Source organism: Felis catus, chromosome F2, assembly GCF_018350175.1.
Source record: "Felis catus isolate Fca126 chromosome F2, F.catus_Fca126_mat1.0, whole genome shotgun sequence".
Lineage (NCBI taxonomy): Eukaryota > Metazoa > Chordata > Mammalia > Carnivora > Felidae > Felis > Felis catus.
In genome coordinates, this window is record NC_058385.1 from 17954583 (window position 1) to 17978024 (window position 23442).

At 37.5% G+C, this 23442-nt stretch overlaps 1 protein-coding gene across 4 annotated transcripts in view; it reads right to left on the bottom strand.

The window, feature by feature from the left end:
- The window catches only part of CPA6 (carboxypeptidase A6), a 521176-nt gene that overhangs the window by 27276 nt on the left and 470458 nt on the right, over window positions 1–23442 (bottom strand). For all 4 annotated transcript variants that reach the window (XM_019822757.3, XM_003999869.6, XM_045049859.1 and 1 more), the window contains 2 exons: window positions 19191–19301; window positions 18625–18715 (listed from right to left, as the gene is read on the bottom strand). In XM_019822757.3, coding sequence (XP_019678316.2) covers window positions 18625–18715; window positions 19191–19301 — 202 coding nt within the window. The remainder of the gene's footprint in view (window positions 1–18624; window positions 18716–19190; window positions 19302–23442) is intronic.

Sequence of the window (23442 nt, forward strand, 5' to 3'; positions counted from 1 at the left end):
TGGGTCTGAAACTTATAAAAGAGTTAAATTATAAAAAGCTAGCTAGCTTCGCTTTATTATGAAGTAATCTGTTACGTTAACCTTTAAATTTTTTTAATGTTTATTCATTTTTTTGAGAGAGTGCGCGCGCACCCGCGAGCCACTGATTGAGCATGAGCGGGGGAGGGGCAGAGAGAGAGGGGGACATCCAAAATCAGGAACAGGCTCCAGGCTCCGAGCTGTCAGCACAGAGCCTGACGTGGGGCTCAGACTCACAAACTGCAAGATCATCATGCTTTGAGCTGAAGTCAGACACTTAACCAACTGAGCCACCCAGGTGCCCCTCTGTTACTTTAAAATTAAGAGGTAAGCATTAAGAAGTAATAAAACAAATACCAACCTAGTTATTATAAATGCCATATACTTAAAATAACTTGTGGTAGCTATTTTTTCTAATAAGTGGAATTTTCTTGATTATAGGTTTATTTTTATTATTATTTTTAAATGGCCAATATGGTTATGAGTAAGATTTGTGTGGTCAACTTCTGTTCTTTCATAAAACATCAGATAAAAATCGTTTTAGCTGTAACCAAAATTGAAGTTTTTAAAAAATGGCAGATGTTAACTTAAAAACAGCATATGCTAATTTAGTTTGCTGTATGATTATGGTCTAATGGAAGTTTCGTAAGTTTTCTTTTCTCTTAACTCAGAAAAGTATACATAAGGGTTTTGGAATACGTCTTTAGCCAAGAATTTTATCCACTTACATATGTTTACCAACTTATATAAAGCAAAAAAGAATGTATGTAACTATAGTGAGCAATATAGTTTTGCTCATATTATCTGATGTTTGCCAAAAGAAGAATAAATGATGTATGAATCAAATAAAAAAAAAACTTAGTTCTTTATACAATAAAGATACATTTACATTTAGAATTTGGTATGGTTTATGCAAAGGTTGTCTACAGATGTGGATAATAATATTTATAAGTTAGACTTTTTATATTTTGAAAGCAATGCTTTCAAATGGGAAAGTGTAATTTGAATAGAAATATCTGCCCTCAACAATCCCTTTGATACACAGTAGCCAGAATAGTTGTCTTAAAAAGTTAGATCATGTCACCTCTCAACTCAAATTCTCATGCCATTCAGAGCAAACTCCAGAGTTCTTAACGCTGGACCTGTAACATCTGGCTTCTGACCACTTCTCTGACTTCATCTCCTACTCCTCTTTCCTACCTCACTGGGCTCCAGACAAATAGCCCTCCTTGCTCTTCCCTAGATACATCAAAGATGCTTCCAATTTGGAGCCTTTACACAATTGTTCCCTTTACCTGCTCTTTCCTCAGACCTCCTTTGCTCTCAAGTCTCGTATCATCAGAATGTTCTTCCCTATGCCACCTAAAAACACCTAACCGACACCTACCCCTGGCCCTCTCTATTACTTACTTAGTACTATATATTTTCCACAGCATGTATAACAACCTGAATTTGTTTTGTTTAATGCAGTTTTCCCAATAACCAGCTCAGTAAATAGTAACCGAATAAATGAATGAATGAATTTAGTCACGCATCTGATAACTTTTGAGATCACTATATAAAATGTATTTGGCATTTTTTCTTACACTGTAAAAGTTTTTCTTACAACTTAAAAATAGTGCCATCATTAGTATTAGTTATTGCTACAGTTTGAATTTTTGTGTCCTCTCCAAATTCATATGTTGAAATACTAATGCCCAATGTGATGGTATTAGGAGGTGGGGCCTTTGGGAGGTAGTTAGATCACAAAGGTAGAGCCCTCATGAATGGGATTGGAGATCCTAGAGAACTCCCTACACTTTCCACTATGCACGAACACAGTGAGAAGGTGTTATCGATGAACCAGGAAGCCCTCACTGGACACCAGAACGATTGGTGCCATGATCCTGGACTTCCCAGCCTTTGGAACGGCCAGAAATGAACGTTTGTTTTTACAGGACAACCAGTCTTTGGTGTTTTGTTATAGCAGCCCAAACAGACTAAGCTATTTTCCAGGCACCTAATAGCTTCTGCTGGACTGCTCAGGTGCTGCAGTTCACTAGGATTGTCTGTGGCTTGGGAAATGACAGTATAAAGGCAAGGTAACTGCCCATGAGTCTCCTGTCATCATTGAGCATAACAGAGCTTTTCAAACAATTACAGAAAGTGGTAGATAAAAAGAGTATCATTGCTTTTCTATTTCTGCATATAAGAATAGCATTTAGAAGAGATTGTTTAAACACTTTTTTTTTTAAAAAGATTGTTTTAATAACAAAAGTGACTTCAAAAGGAGCTTGGATTAATAATAAGCATATGGATTGAAAGGAATTGAGAATCTGATAACAAAGAAAATATTTAATAACATTAGTGACCCGTAAGGAACATAATGCAATAATGCTTATGAGATGTTAAAAACAGTAATGAGGACTGAAAAATTCAAGGCAGCTAGATATAAATGAAATTTATGAAAAAAAAATAACATGACTTGCCAAATGCAAATGATACAGCTGGAGGAAAATTATCAGAGAGATGTAGTTTGTTTTTGGTGAGCTCAGAAATTAAATAATGCTAAAAAGCAACCAGCATAGTAGAAAAAGAATTAGTAGATAAAAGCTTTAAAAACCTTTCTTGTATGTATGCCCAAGGCAAGACTAGAGGCCTCCTAAAGATGGAGCAGCATGGGAGGGTTACCTGGTGAAACAGATGCAATAAAATTACTGGACTTAAAAAGTCAGTACAAATGAGGGGCACCTGGGTGGTTCAGTCGGTTAAGCGTCCAACTTCGGCTCAGGTCATGATCTTGTGGTTTGTGGGTTGGAGCCCCGTGTCGGGCTCTGTGCCGACAGCTCGGAGCCTGGAGCCTGCTTCTGATTCTGTGTCTCCCTCTCTCTCTCTGCCCCTCCCTGCTTGTGCTCTGTGTCTCTCTCTCAAAAATAAATAAACATTAAAAAAAATCAGTATCTCAGGAACTGGAGTGATCCTGCCACCTCCATCATGCCTCACTTTAAAAATGTCATTTTTATATGCTACTTAAGTGACTTTCAACAAAATTATTTGTAAATGGCTTTTACATTTTGTTTGTAACATCATTTTAAATATTCAACAAAGATATTTACTTATGATGTTGGAATAGATGTTATAAATAAACTGAGATATTGTCCCTCATATGCAAATTCTTATATATTTACCCACAAGAATGATCAGAAATAAAAATATATCGTTTTGTGTGTACTACTATCAGTACTAATCATTATTTAATCTGTGGTTACAAAAGTTCATGGGTGGGTCTTGTTTCAGGAGTGAGAAGGGTAAAATAGGAAGGTGGAGTTTTGCATATAATCAATATCTAGATTAGAGAAAAAAAGGATGTAAGGATGAATTCACAAATGATAAAATAGCTCTTTTAAGTGGGTGTATTAACTGGAAAATATATGTTTGAACAGCAAGAGAAGATAAGAGCTTTTTGTGTTCTAAGTCTTAGAAGGATTTTCAGTTTAGCTTTTTGATTCTCTATCCTAGAAAGAAGGAAGTTTGCAAAAACATGTTTAAGGTTGATGAGTTAAAGGGGCACTGAAAGGAATCGACAGTGCCTTCTTCATACAAGTATTACTAAGGAAATAGAAATAATACGCTAATATGTCTATTAGGCACATTATTTTATTTTATTTTATTTTTTTAAATTTTTTTTTCAACATTTTTATTTATTTTTGGGACAGAGAGAGACAGAGCATGAACAGGGGAGGGGCAGAGAGAGAGGGAGACACAGAATCGGAAACAGGCTCCAGGCTCCGAGCCATCCGCCCAGAGCCTGACGCGGGGCTCGAACTCACGGACCGTGAGATCGTGACCTGGCTGAAGTCGGACGCTTAACCGACTGCGCCACCCAGGCGCCCCAAGGCACATTATTTTAAAAACCAAAATAGTATGAATGGTAAATGGCTATGACAAGGTGGTGTAGTACCAAAAATGAAAACAAAGAACAAGAAAAACTGCACTGAATATCAGAAAAAGCTTATGAAATAATAGAATTTTTGGCCAAGGTAATAGATGGGGACTAGAAAATGAAATGACTAGAAAACGCTGTGCTGGCCAGGGTTTCATGAAAGGGCACAGAATCCACTTCAGCTAGTTTAAGCTGAAGCTGGTTTAATTTTTTTTTTTTTTTAAATAAGGTGTTAAATGACTTTCAGAATCATCAGCAAAGAAACTCTAGTTTGAGCTACCTTGGATGACTTCAAGAGGTATGATGCAGGTTACCAGGACTCCTCCCTTTTCAAAGAGGAGGAAGCAGTACATTCAGGTAAGAGTCAAGATGGGGAAGCTGCCTCAGATAAACCCAGACCTCCACAATGGTGCAAGACAGCAGGAACAACAGAAGCCACAACAAAATGACCTCCATCTTACTTTCCACATTCTAAGTTTCACATGAGGGCACCAAAAGTGTAGAACCTAAATCATACTCAGATAGGGATCTATCTTTAAGTGGGTCTAGGAAATGCAGTCTATCTTTGTGGTCTCAACAGCGCAGGAAGTCTCTAGAAAGAGGTTGGAATGGATGGACAGTGCCTATCCATGACACTCACTAAAGATTTCATTATAAGAGAAACTTAGAAAACATCTGAAGTAACAACAGAGAGCTGGATCAAGATAGTGGAACAGAAAAATCCCAAGTTCACCTTCTCCCATGGAAACCTGAAAACTACAGCTACATATAGAATAACCCCTTTCTGAGGATAACCTGAGGACTAGCAGAACATATTTTATATAACTAAGGGTATAAAGAAAAAGCAACAGGGGCGCCTGGGTGGCTTGGTTGGTTAAGCGTCCGACTTCGGCTCAGGTCATGATCTCACGGTCCGTGAGTTCGAGCCCCGCATCGGGCTCTGTGCTGACAGCTCAGAGCCTGGAGCCTGTTTCAGATTCTGTCTCCCTCTCTCTCTGCCCCTCCCCTGTTCATTCTCTGTCTCTCTCTGTCTCAAAAATAAATAAATGTTAAAAAAAAATTAAAAAAAATAAAGAAAAAGCAACACTGAGGTGGGTAGGAGGGGTGCAGATACTGTCTAGTTGGGACCCACACCTCTGACCCAGTGGTCTGCAAATGGGAGAGATATCACAACTGTAGAGGCCCTCCCTGAGACATGGGGGGTCTGAGCCCCACATTTGTCTCCCAGATTGGAGGACCTGCATTAGGAAAATGAGCCCCCATAGTGTCTAGCTTTGAAAACCAGTGAGCCCTATTTCCAGGAGAGCCAAAGGACAGTAAGAAATTAAGATTCTGCTTTAAAATGTCATGTGCACAATCTCACTCCAAGGCTCAGCCCAGAGGTAGCAGTTTGAAGAGCTCATGGGTTATATGTAAAGGAGATTCGTTGACTGTGTCGGGGAAGGGCAGAGATATGTTGCGACTTTCTTCAGGGATGGAAATGCTAGTGGATGCCTTTTTTGCCCCACTCCCTTCTACCTAGCTATCCTGGTGCTGGTGGGCACCATTTTTGACACTCTCCATCTACTACTGGCACCACTCACCCCACCCCAGTTTTCCATTGCAGACTCACCCTTCCCAACCTGCCTGGTCAGCGCTCCCCTAAGAGGCTCTCTGCCCTGCCACACTTAGCAGTCAGCCTTAGTACCGGTACCCCTCCCAAGAAGCCTCCATGATGATGGGCCAGCCTCCACACACTAGAGCACCTGCAACAGTTCTGATCATATCTCACAGCTACATAGCCAGAGGCCTGCCCCACCCACCAATGCACCTGCAGCTGTGGCAGCCTACCTAGCTTTACAGCCAGCTGCCCTGGGAGCCAATCATACACACACCAATGTACCTACAGCCACTGTGACTAGACCTCACAGACAGCCACACTAGGGGACAGCCCCACACACCAGCATGCTCATAACAAATGCAGCCCAGCCACAACAGGAGGGTGCATGCAGCCTACACAGGGAATACCCTTGAAGTACCTGGCTTAAGTGACCAGGGGGGGGTTGCACAGCTGGGCCCTATAGGACACCTTCTACCTAAAGGCACTCCTTCATGACTGGGAGATGTAACTGATCTACCTAAAACATGAAAACAGAGAGTTTGGCAAAATGAGGAGACAGAGGAATGTGTTCCAAATAAAAGAATAAGATAAAACTGCAGAAAAAAGGCTAACCAACATGGAGGAAAACAATCTACCAGATAGAGTTCAAAGTAATTTTTATAAAAATGCCCACCAAACTCAGGAGAATAATGGATAGACACAGTGAAAAATTCAACTAAGAGGAGACATAGAAAGAAAAAATCAGAACTGAAGAAAACGGTAACTGAAATGAAAAATATGTAAAGAGAATCAATAGAAGATTAGATGATGTAGAATGGATCAGCAATTTGGAAGACAGGATAGTGGAAGTCACCCAACTGGACCAGCAGAAAGATAAAAGAATTAAAAAAAAAATGATAGTTTAAGATACCTATGGGACAACAGCAAGTATAATAACGTTTGTATTATAAGAGTCCTAGAAGAAGAGAAAGAGGGAGAGAAAATCCATTTGAAGAAATAATAGCTGAAATTTTCCATAACATGGCAAAGAAAATAGACATACAAGTCTAGGAAGTACAGAGAATCCCAAATAAAATGAGCCCAAAGAGACCCACACCAAGACATATTAGAATCAAAATGTGAAACATCAAAGATAAAGAATCATAAAAGCTGCAAGTGAAAACAACCAGTTATGTACAAGGAAAACCCCACAAGAATGTAAGTTGATTTTCAGCAGAAACTTTGCAGACCAGAAAGGAGTGACACAATATAGTCAAAGTATGGGAATGAAAAAAATTTACAACTGGGAATACTCTATCCAACAAGGTTATCACTCAGAATTGAAGGAACAATAGTTTCCCTGGCAAGCAAAAATGAAAGGAATTGATCACCATTAAAATTGGCTTTACAAGCAATGTTACAGGGACTTCTTTAAATGGGGGGAAAAAGCCATAACTAGAAATAAGAAAATTAATAAAGGAAAAATTTCACCAGAAAAAGCATACAGGTAAAGGTAGTAGATCAATCATTTATAAAGCTAGTATGAAGGTTAAAATACAGAATTGGTTATATCTATGATAATGAGTTAAGAGATACCCAAAAAGATGTAATATATTATGTCACATATACAAAATGTGGAAGGGGGAGTAAAAATTTAGTGTTTTTAGAATATGTTTGAATTTAGGTGACCATCAGCTTAAAATAGACTGCTATAGACTGAGGATATTATATATGAATCTCATGGTAATCACAAGTTAAAAACCTATGCTAGATACACAAAAAATAAACATAAAGGAATCCAAAGATAACATTAAAGAAAGTCATCGAATCACAAGGGAAGGGAGGAAAATAAGAACAGAGAAGAGCTACCAAAACAACCAGAAACCAAGCAACAAAATGACAATAAATATGTATTTGTCAATAATGACTTTAAATGTAAAAGGACTAAATACTCCAATCAAAAAGCATATAGTAACTGGATGCATTAAAAAACAAGACCCATTTCTGTGCTGCCTATAAGAGACTAACTACAGGCCTAAAAAACATACAGACTGAAAGTGAAAGAATGGAAAAAGATATCCCATGCAAAAGGAAGTGAAAATCTAGGGTAGCAATATTTATATCAGACAAAACAGACTTTAAAACAAAGGTTGTAATATGAGCCAAAGAAGGGCATTACATAATGATATCAAGATTTAACAAGAGGGGATAACACTTGTAAATATCTATGTACTCAACATAGGGGGACCAAAATACATAAAGCAAGTACTAACAGAGAATGACAATAGGATATAATAGCAGCAAACTTTAATACCATACTTATGTCAGTGGATAGATCATCCAGATAGAAAATCAATAAGGAAAATTGGCTTTAAATGACACATTAGACCGGACGGATATATGGATGGAGACACACACACACACACACACGGAACATTCTATCCAAAAACAGTGGAATACACATCATTTTCAAGTTCACATAGAACATTCACCAGGATAGTTGACATTAGTCTACAAAATGGGTCTCAATGAATTTAAGAAGACTGAAATCGTATCAAGCATCATTTCTGATCACAGTAGTATGAAAGTAGAAATCATTCACAAGAGGAATAGTGGAAAATAACACAACATGATACTAAACAACCAATGGGTCAATGAAGGAATCACAGAGAAAATTAAAAAAAAAATACCTGGGGACAAATGAAAATAGAAACACAATGTTCCAATATATATGGAGCAAACAAAAACAATTATTTTAATTATAATTTTTAAATGTTTTATTTATTTTTGAGAGAGCATAAGTGGGAGAGGGGCAGAAAGAGAGGGACAGAGGATCTGTCCCTGACAGATCTGAGCTGACAGCAGCAAGCCCCATGTGGTCATGGGGCTGAGCCGAAGTTGAATGTTCAACTGACTGAGCCACCCAGGTGCTCCACAAAAGCAACTCTAAGAGGGAAGTTTATAGTGACACAGGTATACTCCAAGAAACAAGAATAATCTCAAATAAACAATCTAAATTTACATCTACAGAACTAAAAAAAGAAGAAACAAACCTCAAAGTTAATAGAGTAGAAGTAGATAAAACAGAAACAAACAGAAAAAATTCAATGAAACTAAGAGCTAGTTTTTTGAAAAGATAAACAAAATTTATAAAACTTTAGCCTGACTCATAAAAAAAAGAGGGCCTAAATAAATAAAATTGGAAGTGAAAGAGAAGTCACAATGAATATCATAGAAATACAAGGGAGAAGAGGCTACTAGAATAATTTTACACCAACAAATGGGACAATCTAGAAGAGATGGATAAAAACCATACAATTTCTAAAAATATATGGTGTTATAAGACTGAAGCAGGAAGAAATAGAAAATGTGAACCAATTACTAGTCATGAAATTGAATCAGTAGTCAAAATCCTCCCAACACACAAAAGTCCAGGACCAGACTGCTTCTACTAGGTGAATTCTACCAAATTTTAAAGAAAAGTTAACATTTATTCTCAAACTATTCCAAAAATTGAAACTATACAAACTCAATCTATGAGGCCAACATTACCCTGATGCCAAAATCAGACAAATACATGACAAAAAAGAAAATTATAGGCCCATATTCCTGATGAACATAGATGCAAAAATTGTCAACAAAACATTAGCAAACCAGAGTGAACAATACATTAGAAGGAATATACACTATGTTTAAGTGGAATTTATTACAGGGATGCAAGGATGGTTCAATATCCACAAATCAATCAACATGATACACCACATAAACAAAATGAAGAATTAAAATCATGGTTATCTTGGGGTGCCTGGATGGCTCAGTTGGTTAGGCATCCAACTATTGATTTCAGCTCAGGTCATGAACTCACAGTTTGTGAGTTTCAGCTCCGTGTTGGGCTCTGTGCTGACAGTGTGGAGTCTGCTTGGGATTCTCTCTCTCTCTCTCTCTCTCTGCCCCTCCTCCTCTTTCTCTCTCTCTCAAAATAAACTTTACCAAAAAAAAAATCATAATTATCTCAATAGATGACGAAAACCCATCTCATAACATTAAACATTCATTTATGATAAAAACTCTCAACAAAGTGGGTGTAGTGGCGACATACCTCAAAAAATAAAATCCATACATGAGAAATCCAGAGATAACATTATACTTAATGGTGGAAAGCTGAAAGTGTTTCCTCTAAGATCAGGAACAAGACAATGATGCCCAATTTTAGCACTTTTATTTAACATACTAGTTGAAATTCTAGCCACAGCAATCTGACAATCAAAAGGAATGAAAATTATCCAAATTGGAAAAGAAGTAAAACACTCACTATATTTGCAGGTTCCATAATACTATATTTAGAAAACCCTAAAATCTCCTCTAAAAATGATTAGAACAAATGGATTCAGTACAGATGCAGGATAAAAAATTAACATACATAAAAATAGCATTTCTATACAATAATGAACAATCAGAGAAATTAAGGAAATGGTCCCATGTCCAATTGCATCAAAAAGAACAAAATACCTAGGAAAAATTTAATCAAGGAAATAAAAGACCTATACTCTGAAAACTATAAAGACACCAAAGAAAGATATCAAAGATATCACAAACAAATGGAAAGATAATCCATGCTCATGGATTAGAAGAATTAACATTGGTAAAATATCCATTCCTTTCAAGGCAATATACCGATTTAGTGTAATTCCTATCAAACTTCCAATGACCTTTTTTTGCAGAACTAGAACAAATAATTTTAAAATTTGTATGTAGGGGCGCCTGGGTGGCGCAGTCGGTTAAGCGTCTGACTTCAGCCAGGTCACGATCTCGTGGTCCGGGAGTTTGAGCCCCGCGTCAGGCTCTGGGCTGATGGCTCAGAGCCTGGAGCCTGTTTCCGATTCTGTGTCTCCCTCTCTCTCTGCCCCTCCCCCGTTCATGCTCTGTCTCTCTCTGTCCCAAAAATAAATAAACGTTGAAAAAAAAATTAAAAAAAAAATTTGTATGGAACCATAAAAGACCCTGGGTAGCCAAAGGAATCTTTAGAAAAAAGAACAAAGCTGAAAGAATCATGCTCCCTGATTTTAGTAAAAGGTGAAAGATTTATGCAATCTGAAGACAAACCAGAGTATCTCCCTGATTTTAAACTATACTACAAAGGTATAGTAATCAAAACAGTATGGTACTGGCACACAAAAAAAAGATACATAGATCAACACAATAGAGAGTTCAGAAAAACCCATGCTTATCAATCAGTCTTTGACAGAGGAGGCCAAAATGTACAATGGGAGAAAGACAGTTTCTCCAATACATGTTGTTGGAAAAACTGGACAACTATATGCAAAAGAATGAACTGCTTTCTTGCACCACATATAAACATAAACTCAAAATGGATTAAAGAGTACAGCATTGGTGGGATAGTGGTGAGCATCGCTGTCTTCCAAAATAGATTGAAGACTTAAATATAAGACTGGAAACCATAAGACTTCTAAAAGAAAACGTAGACAGTAAGGTCTTGACATTAGTCTCAGCAATAGTTTTTTGGATTTGTGTCTGTAGACAAAGGTAACAGAAGCAAAAATAAGCATATGGGACTATATTAAGATAAAATTCTTTTGCATAGTGAAGGAAACCATAAACAAAATGAAAAGGTAACCTACTGGATAGGAGAAGATATTTGTAGATATATCTGTGAAGAGGCTAATATCTAAATATACAAAGAACTGACATAACTCAGTACCAGAAAAATGTGATTAAAAACATGGGCAGAGGACCTGAATAGACATTTATCCAAAGAAGACACACAGACGGCCAAAAGGCACATGAAAAGTGACTCAACATCATTTAATCATGAGGGAAATACAAATCAAAGCCATAATATGATATCACCTCACATCAGTCAGAATGGATATTGTCAAAAAGATAGGAAATAATAAGTGTTGGCCAGAATGTAGAGAAAAAAAATAGAACCCTTGCGCTCTCTGATGGGAAAGCAAATTGGTAAAGCCACTATGGAAAAGAGTATGGGGGTCCTCAAAAAATTAAAAACAGAAGTACCATAGTTATCCAGCAATTCTGATTTTGGGAATTTATCTGAAGAAAATGAAAACACTAATTTGAATAGATACATGCACCACTATGTTCACTGTAGCATTATTTACAACAGGTAAGGTACAGAAATAATCAAAATGTCCATTGATCGATGAATGGATAAAGATGTGGTATGTATATTCATATATATAATGAATTATTACTCAGCCATAAACAAGAATGAAACCTTGCCATTTGTAAGAGCATGGATGGAGCTAGAGAGTATTATGCTAAGTGAAGTAAGTTAGGGGAAGACAAATACTGTGTGACTTCACTTCTATTTGGAATATAGAAAACAAAACAAATGAACAAATAAAACAAAGCAGAAACAGACACATAGATATAGAGAACAATCTGGTTGCTGGCAGAGGGGAAGGGGTGGGGCTGGGGGGAAATGGATGAAAAAGGTGAAGGGAATTAAGAGGTACCAACTTCCATGTATAAAATAAATAAGTCATGAGGTTGTAATGTACAGCATAGGGCATATAGTCAATAATGCTGTAACAACTTTGTATGGTGACCAATGGTAGCCAGACTTATGGTGATCATTTTGTAATGTATATAAATGTTGAATCACCATGTTGTACACATGAAACTAATATAATATTTCACATAAACTACACTCCCCTCCAAAGCAAGTTCACCAAAGTGATGACATTTGAGAGGAAAAAAAAAAACCAGAAAATTCAGTAAGAAAGAGTTCTTCCCACATTTTAGCATTCAGTGTCAGCCCTCCCTAAATATCAGAAGAACGATTACAGAAAGTATTTAAACAAGAACATCTGGGAAAAGTAGTACCTTAAAGCTACATACTTTATTTTGAAACTTTTATTTTGAAACTGTGATAGTACTGCTTTTGTGGTATGATTACTTGTAGGAGTCAGCAAATAAGAAAGTTGCCTGGTAGTGTGGTTGGTTCTATATGAGCAGGTACAGGTAGGATTGTTGCAGAGAATCAGAGTAACGATAGAAGGTCTTAAAACCATCATCAAGAATTGAGGCCTAAACTAACTCCAACTGTGTTAACGTCTAAAATGATAGTTGGGTTTTCTGGCAATATGACAGAATTGTGACAGACACTGTGATAAAAGCTCATGCTAGAAACCCCTCTGAATGTTCAATAAATCAATTTATTTAAAAAAAAATTTTTTTTTTCAACGTTTATTTATTTTTGGGACAGAGAGAGACAGAGCATGAATGGGGGAGGGGCAGAGAGAGAGGGAGACACAGAATCGGAAACGGGCTCCAGGCTCTGAGCCATCAGCCCAGAGCCTGACGCGGGGCTGGAACTCCCAGACCGCGAGATCGTGACCTGGCTGAAGTCGGACGCTTAACCGACTGCGCCACCCAGGCGCTCCTAAATCAATTTAAATACACATGAGAGTTCTGAAAAATACTCCCAAGGGAACAAACATGAAGAGGGGGCTGGAATGACGATAGCTGAAGCAAAAGCCGCAGCTGTTCTTGGGGTATCTGTTGGCTCCGAGTCTTGTTTCATTCATGTGGTAGAGGCGGGGGATCAGGATTTGGATCTTTAATATGCAGGAAAGGGGAATAAGGCCCAGGCATTCACCTGGGACCTTCAAAGGGTAACACTTTCAATGAAAGTTGCAAAAAAAAGTCTGCCTCCATGGGAAGATACCAAGTTCTACCTGGAGGAAAATGTCTTCCTGGAGAATTCATAATCATATACTCGATATCACATGTAAAGTCAAACTACCTGCATGGTATGAAGTGGCCCAACATCAAAAATAGCACCTGGGAAGCTTCTTCTCTTCTCTTACCATATATTCCCAATTTCCCTGTTGTCTCTGTTGCATAATTGTGGTTAAAATAGTCCCAGTCTTATTATTATTTTGATACCTAAACTATTCTTTGCAACCACACATTGTTTAACTTCTTAACAAAGTGAAATGACCATTCACGACAAGCTGATCCCTAGAAGGTCAGATGTAATGGCTTAAAACAGGGGTCACTGGAGTCAGTCAGACTTGGCTTCTCACTGTGGCTCAACGTGTGTATAATCTGAAGTGAGTTTCCCCATTTCTTAGAACTTTAGTTTCTTCATCAGTTAAATAGGGATAATAATAGCATCTACCAATGAAAGAACAATCTTGAGCACTTAGCACATGCTTGGCTCATAGTGAATCATTAATAAATGTTAGGCACAATAGATATAAATAATAACAATTATATTAAAAACCAGTGAGCAAACCCCATATGATCTAAATTTCTAAATCTCTAGGATTCTATATCTTTAACTTTCTTTATAAGAAACACAACTAAGCATAATGACTTATATTAATAGATTCCCTAATTCTGAGCCAATCTTGCATTATTGGGATAAATCTCACTTGGTCTTTTAATTTGTTAGTATTATTTTTTTAATTTTTAGAGAGAAAGAGTATGTATGTGCGAGGAGGAAACGGGCAGAGGGAGAGAGAGAGAATGCCAAGCAGGCTACATGCAAAGCCCTGATGCAGGGCTTGATCCCACGACCCTGGGATCATGACCCGAGACAAAATCAAGAGTTGGACGCTCAATCAACTGAGCTACCCAGGTGCTCCAGCAGTCACTTTTCATTCCCCTCTCTCCCTAGCTCTTGGCAACCACTAATCTACTCTTTGTCGCTATGGATTTACTTATTCTAGACATTTTATATAAAGAAAATCTATAATATTATTTGTGAATGGGTTACTTCACTTACAATGTTTTAAGTTTTATCCATGTTGCAGCATGTTTCAGTACTTATTCTTTTTATGGCCAAATCATATTCCATTATATGGATATACCATGCTTAACTATTCATTACTTGATAGACATTTGAGCTGTTCCCACTTTTTGGATATTATAAATAGTGCTGTTATAAACATATGTGTACACATCATTGTATGGATGAATGTTTTCACTTCTCTTAGATATATATGTAGAAGCAGAACTGCTAGGTCATGGGGTAACTCTGTATTTAAAATGTGACTTATTTTAAGCAGTTTTCCATAGTGGCCACATAATTTTACAAGCCTACCAGCAAGTATTAGAATTCCAATTTTTCCATACCCTTACCAACATTTGTTATTGCCCATCTTTTTTATTATAGCCATTGTAGTGGGTGTGACGTGGTACCTTGAAGTGCATTTTCCTGATGGCTAATGATGTTGAGCATCTTTTTATGTGCTTTTTCCCATTTGTATATCTACTTTAAAGAAATATCTGTTCAAATCATCTGTGCATTTAAAACTGAGTTGTTTCTTTATTTTTGAGTTGTAAGAGTTATTTTAATATTCTAAATAAAAGGCTCTTATTAGATATATCATTTGCAAATACATTCTCCCATTCTGTAGGTTGTCCTAATAGCAATTTATGTTTAGGCAACACTTGAATTACTCAGGGAAAAAGCTTAGGTATGGATGTAATCCAAACTCTTTACCTCTCTTCTGGATTTATTCCAGTTTGGAAGTAGTGCTCACAACATTCTCTATAAGGAGTGCATAGAGGAAGGAGAAAAAACCCATAATGCCCAGTAGAGAGTATGTGCTCAATTAACTTTGGCAAATGAACGAATAAAATTTATGTATTTATTCTTGGTTCCTACCACTACTCTGACTAATTGAATCCCTTTGCTGGATCCACTTTTAGAGCAATGATATTCATTTCATGGCCTGAAGGCCTGCAGGGGGAGCTATGAAGTATTGAAAAGATGTACCTGTTTCCACGTGGATACTCTCAGCTGTCTGTCTACTCTACGTTAAATGCACTGAAGTGTAACACTGTCATATGGGAGTCAACAGATTTTTCATAGTAAAAAGCAGTTTCATGTTCTACTCTTTAAGTTTGAGACTCATGGGCTTAAGAGAAAGAAACAGCTGTTTTTTGTCAGTTCAATGTTGACTCTATAGTGTTTTCAATAGTCCTGGACATTCTTATGTCATTTATACTGTGATTGTTTATTTGAAGCTTCATTTAGGGACTTCACTTACTTCTAGACTCTTGACCTAAGAGTGGTTCCCTCAGTGAGGTTCACTGTTCCCTGGACCAAGCAAAAAACTGTGGGGAAATGGTTCTGATGCTGTGAGGGAAGAAGGTCACATCTACCTACTTGTCAAATCAGTTGAATTCCCTTGGGACACCTTGGGGGAAGAGATGATCCCAGCCAGGCTGTCTGCATTCCCACATCACTTACAACTATCTATCAATATCATTTTGCAACTTACATTTGACATAATCCCCTTGTACATCTGGAGTGTGGACTCACAGGAAGAATCATAATGATTCAAAAATGGGAAGAATCAAAGGAATTCTAGTTAGGACTGTGGGTAAAACTAAGAAATCAACGAAGGCATATGTATGAAGGAAACAAGCTGAGTAAAGGAAAAAGAACAATGGAAAGCAAGACACTTTTTTGTAACTGGATATAAACAAGAGTCTAACTTTACACAGGCAGAGTTGGCTGGCCTGCTAGTGTAACTGAGCTTAGCTACCCAGCTAGTGCACTCACTCGGATGGGATGACTGTGGGCATTATTTGTACGACATACATATGTATGCAGACACCTGCCAACTAATGAAATAGGACACACTTGGGGCACCTGAATGGCTCAGTTGGTTAAGCATCTGACTCTTGATTTTGGCTTATGGGTTCTGGTCCCATGTGGGGTTTTGTGCTGACAGGACAGAGTCTGCTTGGGATTCTCTCTCTCCCGTCCCCTCTCTTTGTCCCTCCCCCACTCATGCTCTCTATCAAAATACATAAACTTAAAAAAAAGAAATAGGACACAGTTATGAGCATGCAAAGCTGTCATATCAGACAGGGGGGAAAAAGAGTTTGTTTGTTTGTTTGTTTTAAATAGTGGTCTTAGGGAGTTAATGTGAAAGAGCTTTTTGTCTCAGTCCAGATTGAAGAAAAAATTTTTTCATTGAAACATCCACCAATAATACCACTTTATAGTATTTATGTGATGTTTTTTCTTCTCTCATAAGTGGGAACACTTTTAAGGTTACCTTAATGGCTCTTCATAGCAAAATCCTCCTGAAGGAGAGAAGTACTTTAACAAACAATGGTCCTGAGGTTCAGAGGTCAATTGACTGTTCTGCAGTTTTGGGGAGAAGAGATAGGTCACTGATAATTAGATCTCTGTTAGGAACCAGGACTGAATTAGGCATTAAACATATGTAAATTCCTTTAATTCCTGTAAGAATGCTATGAGGTAGGTGTTATTGTTATAAATTGATGGGTAAAAAAAATCACCCTAATCATTGAGTTAATAATGGTAGAATCAAACCATATCTGTCATATTCTAGAGTCATGCTCTTAATTGCCAATTTTTTTTAAAACGTTTATTTATTTTTGAGACAGAGAGAGACAGAGCATGAACGGGGGAGGGTCAGAGAGAGAGAGGGAGGCACAGAATCTGAAACAGGCTCCAGGCTCTGAGCTGTCAGCACAGAGCCTGATGCGGGGCTTGAACTCACAAACCACGAGATCATGACCTGAGCAGAAGTCGGATGCTTAACCAACTGAGCCACCCAGGCGCCCCTTATTTGCCAATTTTAATTGATTAAGGGAGGTTGCCTAGAGAGGATGTGTGGAAGGAGTCTAAGACCATGCCCAGTTGCTCTGTCTAATGTGAGTAGGATGGGAGGAGTGGTATCTAATGCAGAACCCAAGGCATCATAGAATGAGTGATTTGGGGGGACAGGCCTCACTTCTAAGGGACTAACAATACTTTCTGTTACACAATGATCTATTATTTGAGGGAGCTAAGGAAGTACTCTGTGGAAGGAGAGTTCTTTACAACTGTCTTTTTTTTTTTTTTTTTAATAAAAAGTAGGCTGCATGCCCAACCTGGAGTTCGAACTTACAACCCTGAGATCAAGAGTCACGTGCTTTACTAAGTCAGTCAGATGCCCCTACAACTGGCTTTTGATAATACGTTTCCTTTCCCTCTCTCCTAGTGAAGGAAACCAGAATGTCACACCCCAAAGTACACCTCTTTGACATACAAATTGTTTTGAGCTAAAGGCAATTAAGCAGCAGCGAATGCAGAGAAAGCTCTCTACGTTGCTCTTTTCTGCTTAAAGAGAGGATATGAATTCTCCTTTCATTGGAGACGGACTCTTATCATCCCAGAGACAGCACCACAAGAATCTGCCAATAAACCCTACTCCGTTAGTTGCCTCCCATAAATTTACCTTCCTACAGCTTGCTGCTTTTGCAAAGCCCAAGGGCTTCCTTCGTCCTGTCATCTCTACAAATTTACTGAAGATGCTATATAAGCTGGAGTTCTAAGTTGCCACTTCCAGTTACCTTTCATGAGGTTTTTTTCCCACGTGACATATGCTGCACAAGTTAATAAACTGTTTTTCTCTTGCTAATCTGCCTTTTTAAGAGCTTCAGCTGAAAACCCAAGGTGAGTAGAGGTAAAGTTTTGCCTCCTCTATACTAGCTATGGCTAATTATCTCCCTCTTCTCCCCCTCTCTAGTAGTACCTACATGCTTCTGAATTTTGCAAGTTTCCTTCCTTAAAATGACATTCTCTCTTTTCTTGAAACGTATTAGTGAAGCATGGAATGTAGCAGAAATATAATTGCCATGTGAGTGACCAATCGACGTATGATAGGTAGATTCTAGACAAGGATTTGGTAGTTTTGATTGTCATAGACAGATGAAGGCAGGCTCAGAGTAACTCTCTCAATGAAAGGATGATAACATTTAACCAGAGTTATATTACAAACCACAGTTTCTGTTTTAGTTTCTGAATGTCAAATATTCCTCAGTTTTCTGCTTTTACATCTGTGTTTAAAGTTTCAATTTTCAGGATTGGGTTGAGAGATTTAAATTGTTGATATTTGCATAAAAATCACTTTCATTTTCTTTTGTAAAGTATAGCTACCATGTGTATATCTGTGTTTTTTTTCTATTAGATTTTCACATAAAGAAAAACATTAGCCTTACACTGGAATCCTAATGGGCTCATCATTTTTGAGAGTGAAAGCTGTAGAAACCTCTGGATCTGAATCCCAGTTAGTTTCCAACTTACCGCACCATTTCACTTTCCAGTTACGATTGGCATCAACTCCACGGCAGCGAAACCTTGAGTTCCTTGACCTTGTTTTTCTCCAAAATCGATCCTAGATGCAATTAAGAAAACAGGTGCAGAAAAGAATACTTAAAAGGCTATCCACATACATTTAGTAGCTGTGAATGAATCACAGCACTGCAGGGAGAGTTCCTTGGGAACAGACAAATCCAGGGAGAAGAAAGAGGACTGAATTAGCAACAGAGACCCAGGTTCATGCTCCAATTTCTGTCACACACTTGTTAGCTTCTCTTGGCCTATTTCTTCACAGGCAAAACTGAATAAGCTGGACTAGTCTAGTGATTTTTCACAATTTCTTTGGAAGGAGAAATCTTTACTTACGTGAAATCTTATGCACAGACAAACATACAAACAGAAAGTTGTTTCTATGATGGGAGAGGGAGTGGAGGTCCCTTTTGTAGTTCTGGAATCATTACGCTGTCTGCCTACCAAGCTTCCTTCCTCTTCTATGACTGTTTTCTATTTATTCCATTTCTCTTTTCAATTGGATAGGCAAAGCGACTTACACTGGTCCAGCTGAAGTGGTATCCATCAACGTTAAACACAGGCATGATATAGAAATACAGATGATTCAACATTTTTCTCATGATTGGGTCACTCCTATATGTTAGAAGAGCCTAAAAGACAAAGGTGATATTTCTCTTACAAACTGATCTCAAATACAGATTTAAAAAAAAATATATGAAAATCCTCCCATGGGAAATACCAAATATGTTGGGTTAAAAAGTAACGAGCTAGGGGTGCCTGGGTGGCTCAGTCAGTTGAGTGTCTGACTTCAGCTCAGGTCATGATCTCATAGCTCATGAGTTCAAGCCCTGGGTCAGGCTTTGTGCTGACAGCTCGGAACCTGGAGCTTTCTTTGGATTCCTTGTCTCCCTCCCTCTCTGCCCTAACCCACTCTCATTCTGTCTCTGTCTCTCTCAAAAATAAATAAACATTACATTTTTTTTTAATAACAAGCTAATTGAACTATATATACTCTGTGACATCATATATTTTTTCTAATTAAAAATTTGTTATTTTTAAAAAGTTTTTATTTAAATTCTAGTTAGTTAACATACAGTGAGATATTAGTTTTAGATGTACAATACAGTGATTGAACACTTTTAAAAAATTTTTAATTTTGAGAGAGAGAGAGAAAGAGAGAGAGAGAGACAGAGTGTGAGTGGGGAAGGGCAGAAAGAGTGAGACACAGAATCTGAAACAGGCTCTAGGCTCTGAGCTGTCAGCACAGAGCCTGATGCAAGACTCAAACTTGGGAACAGTGAGATCATGACCTACACCAAAGCTGATGCTTAACCAACTGAGCCACCCAGGTGCCCCATGATTCAACACTTTCATACAACAGCTGATAGTCATCACAACAAGTGCCCTCCTTAATCCCCATCACTTGTTTAACCCATCCCACACCCACATCATATATTCTTTATTGAGATTTTTGTCCCAAACTTTTTGTTACTTATACATTTTAGCAAAGGTAGCTAAACAAATTAATAGTATTTCAGAACTGGCTAAATTTTAGGCTGATGAAGAAAGCAATTATTCAGATATGCTTTTGTATAATCAGTTTTTTTAAAGATTACATTCCATTTTGGACAAAATAATTACCCAAATATTTTGGTGTCCTTACATGATATTTCATAACAAAAGCTATTTATATATGTCACTTAATTGTTTATGTCTAACTGGGACCAGACTCAAGTCTTCAAATTTATTGCACTGACACTGTTCTCTCCTGATTTAAAAAATTTTTTTTAAAAATGTTTTTATTTGAGAGAGTGACAGAGCATGAGTGGGGTGGGGGGGAGGGGACAGAGAAAGAGAGAGGGAGACACAGAATCAGAAGCAGGCTGTAGGCTCTGAGTTGTCAGCACAGAGCCTATGAACCATGAGATCATGACCTGAGCCAAAGTAGGATGTTCAACAGAGTGAGCCACCCAGACGCCCCACTATAAAAAGTTTAATAAACATTATAACATTTCTATCATTTTTATCATGGCTGTTTTGAAATCTTGCTCTTATGATTGGGTTTTACTTATATTGTGTCTGGCCCCAAGTCTGAAGATTCTGGACTACAGGTTTGGCCTCAAACAAAAAAACCGAATGTTCTAAGAATACGGACATTTTGAAATACTTTTAAAACAATTCTTTTTGGTGCCTATTTGTCCATATATAGAGTATCTCAGAGAAACATAGAAAATTTGAAAATGGCTGCCTCTGGGGAAGGGACTCATGGGAAAGAGAATTACCTTTAACATTTTATCTATTTGGATTGTTTGAATTTTTACCATATTAAAAACACAATTCAAATAAGAGAATTCTTAAATTATGTATATACTGCCTTAGAAAATTTAATACTTAAAACTTCAATATTTTTACATATAGTTAGGATTTCTGAACCCATCATAAACAGCATCTGCATTTATATAAGAATACTGTTCATAGAGAATAATCCAATATATTAGAAACTATCACTATATTTGAAATAATGAATATAGGGATATGATTAGGAATATAAGAGTTATGGGAATGCAAACTGGTGTAGCCCCTCTGGAAAACAGTGTGGAGGTTCCTCAAAAAACTAAAAATAGAACTACCCTATGGCCCAGCAATTGCACTACTAGGCATTTATCCAAGGGATACAGGTGTGCTGTTTCGAAGGGACACATGCACCCCCATGTTTATAGCAGTGCTATCAACAATAGTCAAGGTATGGAAAGAGCCCAAATGTCCATTGATTGGTGAATGGATAAAGTGATATATATAGACAATGGAGTATTACTTGGCAATCAAAAAGAATGAAATCTTGCCATTTGCAACTATGTGGATGGAACCAGAGGGTATTATGCTAAGTGAAATTAGAGAATGACAAAAATCCTATGACTTCACTCATATGAGGACTTTAAGAGACAAAACCGATGAACATAAGGGAAGGGAACCAAAAATAATATAAAAACAGGGAGGGGGACAAAACAGAAGAGACTCATAAATATGGAGAACTGAGGGTTACGGGAGGGGTTGTGGGAGGGGGGATGGGCTAAATGGGTAAGGGGCACTAAGGAATCTACTCCTGAAATCATTGTTGCACTATATGCTAACTAATTTGGATGTAAATTTAGAAGAATAAAAAATAAAACAAGTTAAAAAAAAGAATATAAAAGTTAAACAATTTTATTGAATATAATTTAAATATTTAGGGGCTTAACACAAGTTGACAAATGCTAATACAATTTTCTCTTCTCCTTTAAGGCTCAATTATAATTTTTTGGCCACATAGCTTTGGTAGAACTTTTATACATGCTTGAATTTCTATTAACTGCCTAATGCCTCAAACCAGAGGAAAATTCCTAGTATATGATTGTTCATATCCTAGAATTTTGATTTCCTCTAATTAATGGAAGTTCCCCAATGCCTGGAGGAAGTCTACTGCTGGGGATGGCAGAGACAGAGCTATATGGTTAGCTACATTCCTTCCATAAGGTTAGGCATCTGTGGTTTCTGTGCCACACTAGTGAAGGAGAGAGAAGAGATGAAAGGAGAGAGAACTGAGGCAACAAGGCAAGAAAGAAGGTGGAGGAAAAAGTCATGGTAATTTCTCTCTCTCCCTGCCTAGCACTGGGGACTGTAGCTCATTTGTCTCAGTCCAAATGTGGGAAGTCTCACCTTTTCCAAGCATGGATCATGTTAGCACCTCAGCACCAGACTATGGTAGAGACCTGAACGGTAACTTTCTCATCTTATTCTGCCTTCTCCTCTTCGAATGCAAGTGCCCATCGTGCTTTTGTATTTAAAAGAATACTAACTTCCTTCTTAAAAATTACATTTTAAGCAAATAAAAAAAGAACAAAGAATATTACATCTATGTGACCAACTACATTTTGCCATATTTAATTTTTATTTTTTATTTTTTTAAAGTTTATATGTTTTGAGAGGGAGACAGTGTGCATGTGAGTGGGGGAGGGGCAGAGAGAGAGAGGGAGAGAGAGAATCCTAAGCAGGCTCCGTGCTGTCAGCATGAGCCCAATGTGGGGGATTGATCCCACAAACTATGAGATCAGGACCTGAGCCAAAACCAACAGTTGGATGCTTAACTGAGTTGCCCAGGCACTCCTATTAAATCTTTTAAAAAGAAGTTGAGATATTACAGATAAAACTAAAGCTCCCTTTTTATCATACCCTAATCCCATTTTCCCCTCCTCCACCAAAGTAATCACTATTCTAATTTTTATGTTATCATTCCCATACATGATTTTGTTTTGCCATGTATATCTATATACAGATATATATACATACACACACACACACACAGATTCAGGAACAGTATATAATATTTTATATACTTTGAAATTTCATGCAAATCATTATGTATCAATCTACAGTCTACTTTTCTCCCCAATATTTTTGACACTTGATTTATTCATTTTAACTGCACTATGGTATTCTATTATAGATAAATCCACAATATATTGATTCTTCATTTTGTTGATGGAGAATTAACTTGCTTTGTTACAATATTGCAATGGACATTCTTGCACATTTCTCCTAGACATGTGTGAATTTTCCTTTTTTTTAATTTAAATTTTCATCAGTTAACATACAGTGCAATATTGGTTTCAGAAGTAGAATTCAGTGATTCATCACTTATATACAATACCCAGTGCTCATCACCAGTGCCCTCCTTAGTACCCATCACCCATCTAGCCCATCTCCCACCCACTTCCTTCGGGCAACCCTCAGTTCTCTAACATTAAGAGACTC